Here is an 11,152-nt window from a genome sequence, read left to right as displayed (position 1 = left end):
CCGCCCCACTATTTGAGAAGCTGCTTTAGATCAACGTGAATCTTACCAACATCAGGACAGTGCAAACCATCATGGGCATAGAACCACTGATGTTGGCAGAAGAGTCTAGATCAAAGAAAAAAAAAAGGCATTACTTGGTCTTCTCCATTTTTATACAACCAGCACATACATATATTTGTATCACTTGTGATTTTATCTTTCTCCTGGTTTGCTTTAAACCAGGGGTCCCCTAACCCCTGTAGGTCATTTGGTAAAGGGACACAGTGAAAAAAAAAGTAAAAAAATTTTACTTCAGTTTTACTAATTTACTTTTTTTTTCATTCAGACATAATCTGTCAATGTTTCAAAACAACAGGTCATTCAGACTCGGATACTAACAGGAGAAAGTCTAAAAGGCTGGTTTGAACAATCTTTGAATTTATAGGCCAGTAATTCCAGTGGCTAGTTGATATTTTTTGAATCATTTAAAGCTCACTTCTGGGTTGACTGGCGTTTATTATACTTATTTTGTATCTTTTTGGTAATGTTAAGCTTTTTTGGCAGACATTTGGCTGCTGGATGTTGAGCTACTTCTTGGTTAGCTAAAGCAGTTACCGTACATACTCGCGTATAAGCCGACCCCTGAAAACTGATCCCCGAATGGTGATTTTTACAAAAACTCGCACGTAAGCCGACCATCAACAAACAATTAGAAAATGATCTTGGTGAAATTGATTACATTTCACCAATGAAATTCAGAATAGACATGTGATTTTTTTTTTTGCATTACTGTATATCAATGGTGCAGTTAAAACAATTATTAAATATCAGTTGTAGATTGTGTGGATTGAATTTATTTATCAAGTGTAATGATATTGCCCCCCCCGACCTCCATTTGATCTTTATCTTTTTTGTTGTTTTAAATGCATCTTATACGCGGGTATGTATGGTACCTAATCTCTGTGCCGTAGCCTGTAAAACTTAGCAAAATTAGCACATGTTATTCTGATACTCTGGGGACATTTCGCCATACTGTACCATTTCATTTCTAAATCTATATACAGTGGAACCTCGAGATACGAGCGTCTCGACACACGGGCGAGCATTCGAGCCAATTCTTGCTTCGAGATACGAGTAAATATTTGAGATTACAGACGCTGACGCTAGGTGGCGGAGCAATCGGAGCAGCCCACGCCGCTTCAAGTGTACGTCGACCTCCGTAAACATCGCTTCCGTGATTTGCTCTCTCTCACGCCGCTTACGTACGGGCCAACTCTCTTCCCTCCTCCTCCTCCGCACATGACGCCATTAGCCGCGACTGTATCGTCTGTCTCGAAGGTAACATTTTATATCACAGTAATCCTTAAAAAGCTACTATACTTTTTTTGTTTTTTTTCCATGGTTATTAGCACTAATAATTGAGTTCTTTAGAATGCTGGAATGGATTAATTTTTTTTTCTCTGTTATTTCTTATGGGGAAAAAAAAAATTTCGAAGATACGAGCACCTCAAGTTACGAGCTCGGTCCTGGAACGGCTTGTGCTCGTATCTCGAGGTTCCACTGTACTAAATAATTGAAGGATTAAAAAAAAAAAGATAACTCAAATACCACGCAGTCTGTGCCTTTCGGAGGCTTCCTGCCCCGTCACAGAATTACGAACGGTGCAGGTATAAACCCCGAGGTGTTCTTCCTCCAACTCGGGGATGTTGATCTCGGGTCTGGAAATCGTGACGCCTTTGAATGTCCAAAACAAAGTTGCCTCTGGCAGTGATTGAGCAGAGCAGAAGAGTTTGACCCGTTCCTCAAGTTCTGCTCTTTTTGGTTTCTGAGTGATGATCGGTTTGTCGGGACCGTCTGAACAGGGTCAAACGAACAAGGATTAGCATGGGCTTCAAAGGTTCTTATCTTTCAAATATATATATTATAATGTCGTTCACCATACTTACAGTATACTTTAAGACTACACATGGCTGTTTGGAAGCTAATGTCGTTGCTGACGTTACATAGAATCTCTCCGGTGTCCGTTCTGTGTGTAGGGCTGATGGAGAACACCCGGTTCCCGTGATGAAAGCTGAATCTATCTCCAGGAACCACAGCTTTGCCATCCTTCAACCATATTCTATTGGTCACCAGGCCATCGGCATCACAGGTTAGGTTAACGGAGGTTTTGCCTTCGATTAAATGCTCTGTGGGGCAGTCAATGGAGGCTGTGGATATTTTTGCTGCGCAAAAAAAAAAAGACAAAAAAAAAGTGAAATAAAGTCTTAACCAAAAAAGCGTGGTACAGAATTTTAGAGAATGTTTGCTTCAAAAATCAACACAATTGACCGTATTTTGTTTCTTTTAACGGTGTCAGATACATTGACCACATTACTTACTTTGCACCCGCAGCTTAGCAGTTCCTTGGATCAGTTCAGCTCCGTACGGGATGATCAGCAGTTCGTATTCTCCGCTGTCTTTCTCCGTAATGTTCCTCAAGATCAGTGATCCAGTAGATCTATTCAGCACGACTCTGTCCTCATAACCCTGTCCCGTCATGTCCTCGCTTGTTGAAGTTATCACCTGAATGGTTTTATTGAAGCTCCAAGTCAGCGCCATAAACGGCTCAGCTGTAGGTTTTAAAGATGTCAAAAAGGTTATGTTTTCTCCGGTTGCTCCTTGAAGAAAGTCGGCTGTAATGACGCCTGCTCCATGACAAAGACCTGCGGAAATTGATACATGTCTAAATCAATATGTTGGAAACATGGGATTTTCGCATAAAACTCAATGTACCTGATGGCTGGCTTACCAGAGGACAGAAGTACAATAATGACCGACCAAAATAGCTTGTACTTCATTGTGTATGACACAGTGAAGTCCTTCTTAGATGTTGGAGGTGCCTGCTCCTTGTGTGTGTTGGAAAGACAGTGCAAAAAAAATGTCTTCACAATCATGTACAATAAATGAAACATTAACAAGAAGCAGGCTGGGTCAGTTCAATGATTAGCTAAAATGACCTTTATTTATTGCATTTAAATCTTTTTTTTTTTTTTCTGATTAGATACACATTGTAATTGCAAGCGCTTATAAAGAGTCTGATTACAAATTAGTATAATATCTTATGTCTCTTAGAACCAACCCATCTGTAAACCCACAAGTCTCAACTTTACTTCTGAGCCAACAAATTACCTGCTTCGTGTGCTGCTATAACTGCGCTTCTATCTCTTTAAAAGATATCTATCTATCTATCTATCTATCCATCCATCCATCCATCCACCCATAAATGTTAATTTGAGTTGAGAAAAAAAGATTAACTGATAAAAAAAACAAAACGATGTTTTAGCATTATTAGTTTTTAATATTTTTAATTATTTAGAATTAATTAATTAATTAATTAGAATCATCAGAGTCAGACACATCGACGTGTGGCATTTACATTTATCTTGGAACTTTTTGACTCACCTTCGTAATTCCACCACTAGGTGTCGGTAATGTAATACATCCCGCCCTCCATCTGTCTGTAAAAGAAAGAGAGGAAGAAGCGCGTCCATTCGTTGCTTCTGTCCAGGGGTAGCGACGCACACAGAGACAACATGGCGGATGTTTTAGATCTTCATGAGGCGGGAGGCGAGGACTTTCCAATGGATGAGGATGGTGACGGTATACAATTCTGTTGTTGTGTAGAAGCGATTATTTCTACACATTTCACTGTCTGAATTTGTCTGTTTACCGTAAAATACCAGAAAGATTTACACAACCGACTAAGGCAGCATGGATGGCGGCCTGGCGATTGCTAACAAAGCTAACGTTAGTGGCACGAATTCAAAATAAGCCATGAGCTCCCCACGGTTTTTAATCGTTAGATTAAAGTTTACATCACTGTGAGTTGAACGAGCAAATTACTCGATATCCAACCCTTTAGGTCTCACAGAAACAAAAAACGTAGATTTGAAACTTGTTTTTAGCTTATATGCTGCGCTCCATCGCTACAATTGAAATGTATGGAAAAATAATTCCGTAAAGTTGCGCAAGTTAAACTGTATAAAGCAAACAATGGCGATTTAAATATATATAGCTTATCGCAATTCATTGTTGTGACGTTATTCACAATCACGATAGACCACTTTAACGCAGTTAATATCTCACCCTAGAGAGCATCCACAAGTTAAAGGAGAAAGCCAAAAAGAGAAAGGGACGAGGCTTTGGCTCAGGTGAGTGACCGCTTCTTTGGGCGCGCAATTCTCAATTAATTTGCTGTATCTATCCTTGTTAAGTATTTGTTTTCTGTTATTAGAAGAAGGAGCCAGATCTAGAATCAAAGAGGATTACGATACCGTAGAGCAAGACGGGGACGAACCAGGCCCTCAAAGATGTAAGTACTGCATTTTCTATTACTCCGTGAGATTTGTTATGAATACAAAAAAGTTTCCATCCAGGAAGACACGTTTTCATGCACGTTTTCAACAGTGTTATTTGCATCTATATTAGAGTTTGAGCCTTGTGTGTTACTTTCTGTTTAAAATGCCTTAATACAGACCAGGAGTCACATAGTCTGTCATGTTATGCAAACACGTTTAAAATGCCTTAATACAGACCAGGAGACAGACATGACATAGTCTGTCATGTTATGCAAACACATACACAATTTGTCCTTCAGTACTGTAGATTCAAACACAATTAGCGTCCATTTCTTAAAACACAACAATTAACCTTTCATTAAACAGTATATAAACAGACTCTTACATTTGAATATTGGATGTTCTCCTTACTATGTGGACACTTGTACTTAATTATTTGTTGTTGGTGTTTGTTTGTTTTTGTTTGTTTTTTTTCAACTTGCTGCAGCTGTGGAGGGCTGGATCCTGTTCGTAACGGGTGTGCATGAAGAGGCGACTGAAGAAGACATTCACGACAAATTTTCAGAGTTTGGGGAAATAAAGAACCTGCATCTGAATCTTGACCGCAGAACGGGCTATCTTAAGGTGATACATTTGAAAGCATTTGTTTGTATTCAGACATTCAGGGCATCCTCGGCTCTATGCGTTAGTTGACTGTTTTATAGCCAGCCCCATGACCAAAGAGACTGTAGCAAGCCACGCAGGTATCATAGTAACTTTGTCCCTCAAAAATAATATGAAATTACAAACAAAACAATCACTTTTTTTTTTAAATCTTTCTCAAAAAACGACCGATCCAAACCCAGTTTTAACCAATGATTTCAATCACCAATTGTCAAAAAAAATGAAGACCTGGAGGACTTCCCAACAACTCCATTTATAACATCATTGTTTCCAATGTATTAAATTTCTCTCCTCAACACATTTCCAAACCATCATTACCTCACCTCTCCAAACCGTTTCACCCAAACTGTCCCTCTGATCTGCTCATTTCCAATCCTGTCCATCCTGGTCCATCCTGGTGAAAATCTCAGCAGCTTCACCTCTGCCATATCCATATGTCTTTTGTCTATTAGACAGAGCCACACCATAGCAGGTCTCTCTATTGTCTTATAAACATCACTGCTCAACTGTCCTGCTATTCATCATCATATTTGGTATTTTTATTCATTTTTACCTGTGAATTCCAGTAAGGCTTGTCTTCTATTGGAGTTTGTTTTTTTTCTTTTCTTTTTACAAATCACAGTGACTTTACTGCAAGTAAACCCTCATCTGTTAGTTTTGTTTAAAATTGTCCTCTAAACTACAAAATGTTTTTTTTGTCAAAGTTGAATGCAATATAAGTGTGTGTATATATAAGTGTATATTATGTGTTTCAGGGCTATGCACTGGTTGAGTATGAGACATACAAAGAGGCCCAGGCAGCGATGGAAGGGCTCAACGGTCAGGACATGATGGGTCAGCCAATTAGTGTTGACTGGGGATTTGTCAGAGGGCCCCCTAAGAACAAGAGGAGGTGAGTTTAATTTTTATTTAATTTTTTTTATATTAATTCCTAAATCACAATAAAGTGTGATCTATCTATCTAATTTGTGTTCATCTGTATCTTAGTTGGTAAAAAGAAAAGTTGAATTTCTCTTTAATAAATTTAACTGCAGTTATAAGAAACAGCTATATGTAGTGTTGTTTGTGTTTACAATTCATCTCTATAAGAAACAGCTATATGTAGTGTTGTCTCTGAATTTTGCTTTTTTTTTCTAGGGGTGGTGGAAGAAGGCGCAGCAGAAGTCCAGACAGGAGACGTCGTTAGGTGGGGCAAACTGGTTGCCCTGAAACTGATCTCTCCCATTGATTGGAATTTTCAAAATGAGGCTTTTTTTTTTTGTACAAAGACTTCACAAAACAGCATGTTTATGATTCAGTGTTTTGTTGGTTTTATTGTGCAGCAGTGCGTTGTTTTATATTACGTTGTGAAAAATAAAATTTTAAAAACCCTCTCTGTTATTCCTTATCTGTGCATCACGACTAATGACGTATGGTATGACCTCACCGTTGCAGCGGTTATGACCCAGCTATTAAGCTTTGAGGCACCTGTCACTTTGCACCCAGTGCCATTCCCATAGGCTGCTTAGAAAAAAAACTATGGCCCTTTATATTTCCGCAGCCAATTGACAAATGAAGGTTTTGTGTTTGTTCGTTCTGATTTGGTGCTTTATTTACTGCCGGACGCCAGTCAACGCTTTTACGTAGAGACGATTGGTTCGCTAGACTGTCACGTCCGTAGCCCCTCCTCGCTGATTGGATTGATTTTGTAGAGGGCGTGACTCGTGGCCGATAGTTGACGTTTTTGTAAGTGGAGAAATTACTTTGTCGGTCGTAGTCTGTTTTGGGATGACTTTTTAAGTTCTATACAGCAAAATAAGTTTGGACATTTCTGTCATTGGTGGGAATTGGGTAAATTAAGACTTCACTTTCCCTGGACAACTTTATTGGGACCACAAAAACATCTTCGACTCGTCCAAAGGTAGGCAGTAAAGGGATACCCTGGCGTTAGCTCATGCTAGCTGCTGGCTAGCCTGCTTAAATGTAGCATATTCCTAGCCGAAATGTACACCTTGATGTACATGGTAAGAAATAACCAACACCCGTCGTGAATGGGAATTTTAGTACATTTAGGGTAGTTCTACAAAGACAGCTTGTTGTGCATTTAGAGGTGTAAATAAAGTTGTGCCATGTAAGTCAGCAGCGCTCGGACCCCATGCGGCTGTACCTCTCAAAAGCATTTATATAAGCACGTATACAGTTCGCAGATATTAAGTTTTAGAAAGCTGTCATAAACACATAAAAGCTGAGTGAAGGAAATGATCGAAGAATTATACTCAGCAACCTTAGTGTGGATTTAACAGTGAACGGGGTTGTAGCATAACAAAGCATTTCCTACATAAGCTGTCAGCAGTGGAACATGTTTACTTGAATGTTAACTGTTGCTTAAAATTGATTAAAAACTCATCAATCCATTTCTAAACGTATGCGGTTCGCCATCTTTCAAATAACAGTGTGGTCTCTGTCCTGTTTTCATTCGAGTTGCCAGCGTGATGTAACCAGCTTAGTGTTTAGTTTGCAGTCGCGCTGTATTTTCTCACTTCTTATCCAAAGGGCTTAGTCCATAAAACTAAAGTTCTCTAAATGACTAATGATGCAGTGAGTCATAGTTCATGCACCGTTTACAGGCGTTTGCAAAATACAAGAAGCTATATCTGTCTCGTCATTATATTGGGATAAGCAAGCAAAAAAAAAAAAAAAAAAATTATGAGTCGAGAGGTTATTTGTTGTTTCTTGATGCGAGAGGGTTGCCTTACACTGCGCTTTAAATTATTCAGGTCTTGCATTTCCAGGCTCCTTTGTTTGTTGCAAAACTCCATAAAAGTAGAACCGGCGCGCAGTTTCGGTACTCCTTGCTAGAGCTGTTGTAGTGTTGTTAAACATTATGCTAAGACGCGCAGCAGCATGATTTTTTTTCCGTTGAACTAGGAAGAGTCATCTTTTCCAGCATTGATACAGGAATGTGTCAAATTGCTACCCAGTGACGTATAAGCAAGTATGAGAAAAACAAACAAACAAATAAACAAAAAGAGATGAATTGCATTTTTTGCCATTTGGGAAAAAAAAAATCTCATGACACTATGTTATGCTATTTTATGCTGCCTAAGGATTTATTGTCCTCTGTAGCCTTTGACGTTGTATTACTCCTTTATGTCTTATGTATCTCAGGTACAATTTATATGGAAGAATTGGATATAGTTGTACCCTAACCTGATCCCCTTTTTCCCCTTTTCGGTTTTTTCCCCCCATCATATACTACTATATTTAAGTGTTGTATTGATGCATCTAAAACAAGTCCTCCGATGCTCTGACATTGGAAAAGAACTCCGCTCTTCGAAAAGGTCTGCTGCCTCGTGTGATGTAGACACATTGTAAATATCCATTAACAAAGGCGACAGCGCTTTGAGATCGTATATATATATTTCCGACAAAACCGAAGCCAGTGGCATAATTATAATTTTCAAATATGCCAGGTACAGGTACAGATGACAGACCAAGCAATGAGAAATTGTGTGTACAGGACAACACTGGATTGTTAAGTGTTATTTATATCTGTGCTGTATTTGTAATTTCCAATTAGTCTTATTCATATTTTCCTCGGCACTTACTGTGCTTAGATCCTAGCCAAAATCGAGAGTGACACACAGATCCTTTTATCTAATAGCATTGCTGCTAACAGCTCGTGCCAACAGAGAGTCTTAGATTCCCGTGGGTTCTGAGAAACAAAAATTGATTTGTTGTTAGTTGGGTTCTGAGAAACAAAAATTGATTTGTTTGTCTTTATGGTCTTAGGCCATAAAGAGAAAACATAATAAACATATTTATTTTTATTTACTATTGGTCTGTCATATTGGTTTCATATTGAAAAAATTACAAGATCCTCTCACGCCCCAAACCTTGTGTCTTTATGAAGCTTGTTGTGGTCTCCTTATATGTCCCCCAAAATTGCTAAACGTCTACTCCATATTACAGGAACATATGGGAAAAAATGATATTATCAGAGTTTTTGGTATACATATTTGTGTCTTGGGGTGTCTGCCTAATCATTGAGCTCCTGTTTCAACAACTAAGTAGATGTTTTGTGATCTGTTAAAATGTGCTAATTTGTCTCAAAAGATGTGTTGTGATTTTTTTTCCCTGCTTTGTGGTCTAGAGAAGTGGGTAAATTAAAAAATCCCGCACCTTAGCACTGAGCAGCTCCACCTATGCTACCACCTCTACCTGTGCAAGGATCTGCCATTTTTCTTGCACATGACTGGCAGACTGGCTATTGTGTACTAGCTAAAACCAAAGCGCGCTTCTACTACCTGGCTTATTGGAAAAAATACAGTTGTTGATTATAAATTTCTGCCTCTTGCTTAAAATAATAGGGATGGCTACTCTACTACTAGTTAGTTTTTGCAATGTAACGCCAATTAACACCAGCCTAGGTTAAGTGCTGAATGAGCACGAGCTACATTGTGTAAACACTTGAGGCACTATTGGGGGTTGTCATTGGTAACAACACAGAGAGACAGCCAGTGAGGTCATACAACTTTTATTAGTCTGCATATTGTAATAGCGCCTACTGCGCTAAGGACATGTATGGCCAGGTTCCAATTTAAGAATTTGTATTTAAAGAAAATAAGACAAACATACAGCGGTATTATTCTAAACACAATGGTAACAAACGTAACTACTAATTGCTTTACAACATCCAGGATCATTTTTTTGGCTCTTGACTTTCTTCTGGAGCTTCTCCTTGTTCTCTCTCTATGGCTGTCGTTCAAATGGTCGAACGGCAGTTTGTTGTCCTTGTCCTGTCAGTTTGAAATACTTGGCAGAATACGCTACCTTAGTGCGCATTGTACCTTGTATTGGCTTACGAGCGCATTCGAGCGTAGGTGTTTCAAAAAGTCAGCAGAAGTAAAGATGGCAGAAGGAGAGGATCAGCAGGAGGAGACAGCCAGACTTTGTTTTCTAATGTATTATTTGTATTTGGATTATATGTTTCATCCCGGTTTGGGGCGGTTGGTACCTTCCAGTGGACTCGCCACCCGCAGGAAGGTTCGGTTTACAGGCCCTTACAACCCGTTCGTCAGACAGCTTGTTAGCAGCAGACTTACTGACTGCCCTGCGCTTCGTGAGGCCGGTCTGACGCATCTGACCGAAATGTTGAAGCCTCCCCATGATGAGATGGTATTTTAAGCTCCTGCGAGAGCAGACAAATAATAATGTGTGTATGATGGACTCTGCATCAGAGCAATGATAAGAGAATGAACCGTGGAATTATTGCATATACAGTCAACACAATTCTGCCAATGCTTCAGACAGCGTAAAAAGTTTGAATCCAGTTCATCTTCACAAATGAATTAACAGATATGTGATATTACACATTTATAATAATACATGATTCAGAATCAGGCGGTTATCCAGGTGACAGTTAGGCAATGCTGTGAATGAGTCAATTTAGTAAAGTGAATTGGTGGTTACACATAATCTGAAATAGATGATATTATATTGTAACAGACATTGTTTTTTTAGGAAATAAATATTATATAAGCTGTGGCATGCCTAGACTCCATATTGCTCTGTTTGATGAGTTAAAGATATAGATGGATGGATGGATGGATGGATGGATGGATGGATGGATGGATAGATAGATGGATGGATGGATAGATGGATAGATAGATGGATAGATAGATAGATGGATGGATAGATGGATGGATGGATGGATGGATAGATGGATGGATGGATGGATGGAAAGATAGATAGATAGATGGATAGATAGATAGATAGATGGATAGATAGATAGATATTTCAATTATTAGTACCATTGCATTTATGGCTATGGCTGTGTATTAAACCTCAATAAAATCAAGACACTGAGATTGCACAAGTTTGTTTTCATAATAATTGTCAAAATAATGTATTGTAAAATGTCTAGCGGAGAAACCAAATCAACTGATAGTCAAACTGGAAGTCAGAACAGAATAGTCTACCTATTATTATTATTATTATTATTATTATTATTATTTTAGGCACTCTTTGTAATAATTACTATAGCTTAGTTGGTTATTGGCAACACTCACCATACTGTAGCAGTTGATCAGTTGTTGTCTGAGTTGATGGCAGTCAAGTTATGAGACAACAAAGAGTGCAGCCATGGTCAAACACTATTCAGAAACCACGGGGAGCGCCTTGACAATACAGAT

At 38.8% G+C, this 11,152-nt stretch overlaps 3 protein-coding genes across 4 annotated transcripts in view; 2 read left to right on the top strand and 1 right to left on the bottom strand.

Annotated features, from left to right (window-relative positions):
* On the bottom strand, positions 1-3,133 carry LOC103388856 (carcinoembryonic antigen-related cell adhesion molecule 1-like). Its single transcript, XM_025061918.1, has 5 exons — positions 2,768-3,133; positions 2,358-2,681; positions 1,926-2,201; positions 1,588-1,833; positions 1-105 (listed from the first exon to the last, which is right to left on the bottom strand). The coding sequence occupies exons 1-5, from the start codon at positions 2,928-2,930 to the stop codon at positions 26-28; spliced, it is 1,089 nt and encodes a 362-aa protein (XP_024917686.1). The 5' UTR covers positions 2,931-3,133; the 3' UTR covers positions 1-25.
* Positions 3,134-3,465: 332 nt separating this feature from the next.
* rbm8a (RNA binding motif protein 8A) lies at positions 3,466-6,349 on the top strand. 2 transcript variants are annotated; one of them, XM_008323998.3, is made up of 6 exons: positions 3,466-3,618; positions 4,110-4,169; positions 4,253-4,330; positions 4,804-4,940; positions 5,735-5,871; positions 6,117-6,349. In XM_008323998.3, the coding sequence occupies exons 1-6, from the start codon at positions 3,552-3,554 to the stop codon at positions 6,163-6,165; spliced, it is 528 nt and encodes a 175-aa protein (XP_008322220.1). In that variant the 5' UTR covers positions 3,466-3,551; the 3' UTR covers positions 6,166-6,349. The 2 variants fall into 2 exon arrangements, with proteins under 2 accessions (XP_008322220.1, XP_008322221.1); XM_008323999.3 differs by having other exon boundaries at positions 3,479-3,612.
* A 138-nt stretch (positions 6,350-6,487) lies between these two features.
* The window catches only part of otud7b (OTU deubiquitinase 7B), a 25,637-nt gene continuing 20,972 nt past the window's right edge, over positions 6,488-11,152 (top strand). Inside the window, exon 1 of the mRNA XM_025061603.1 lies at positions 6,488-6,879. The gene's annotated coding sequence lies outside the window, so the exon portion shown is untranslated. The remainder of the gene's footprint in view (positions 6,880-11,152) is intronic.

The sequence above is a fragment of the Cynoglossus semilaevis genome, chromosome 13 (assembly GCF_000523025.1).
Source record: "Cynoglossus semilaevis isolate Cse_v1.0 chromosome 13, Cse_v1.0, whole genome shotgun sequence".
NCBI lineage: Eukaryota > Metazoa > Chordata > Actinopteri > Pleuronectiformes > Cynoglossidae > Cynoglossus > Cynoglossus semilaevis.
Note: the sequence above shows the minus strand (reverse complement) of the source record. Positions and strands in the feature narration are given on the sequence as shown.

Excerpts from the sequence above, each read along its gene's own strand:
- rbm8a (XM_008323998.3), top strand. The coding sequence starts at position 3,552 with ATGGCGGATGTTTTAGATCTTCATGAGGCGGGAGGCGAGGACTTTCCA. Across the intron at positions 4,170-4,252 it reads GGGACGAGGCTTTGGCTCAG|AAGAAGGAGCCAGATCTAGA; the intron begins GTGAGTGACCGC and ends TTCTGTTATTAG. Across the intron at positions 4,941-5,734 it reads GCAGAACGGGCTATCTTAAG|GGCTATGCACTGGTTGAGTA; the intron begins GTGATACATTTG and ends TATGTGTTTCAG.
- LOC103388856 (XM_025061918.1), bottom strand. The coding sequence starts at position 2,930 with ATGTTTCATTTATTGTACATGATTGTGAAGACATTTTTTTTGCACTGT. Across the intron at positions 2,682-2,767 it reads TATTGTACTTCTGTCCTCTG|GTCTTTGTCATGGAGCAGGC; the intron begins GTAAGCCAGCCA and ends CAATTTCCGCAG. Across the intron at positions 106-1,587 it reads CGAAAGGCACAGACTGCGTG|ACTCTTCTGCCAACATCAGT; the intron begins GTATTTGAGTTA and ends TCTTTGATCTAG.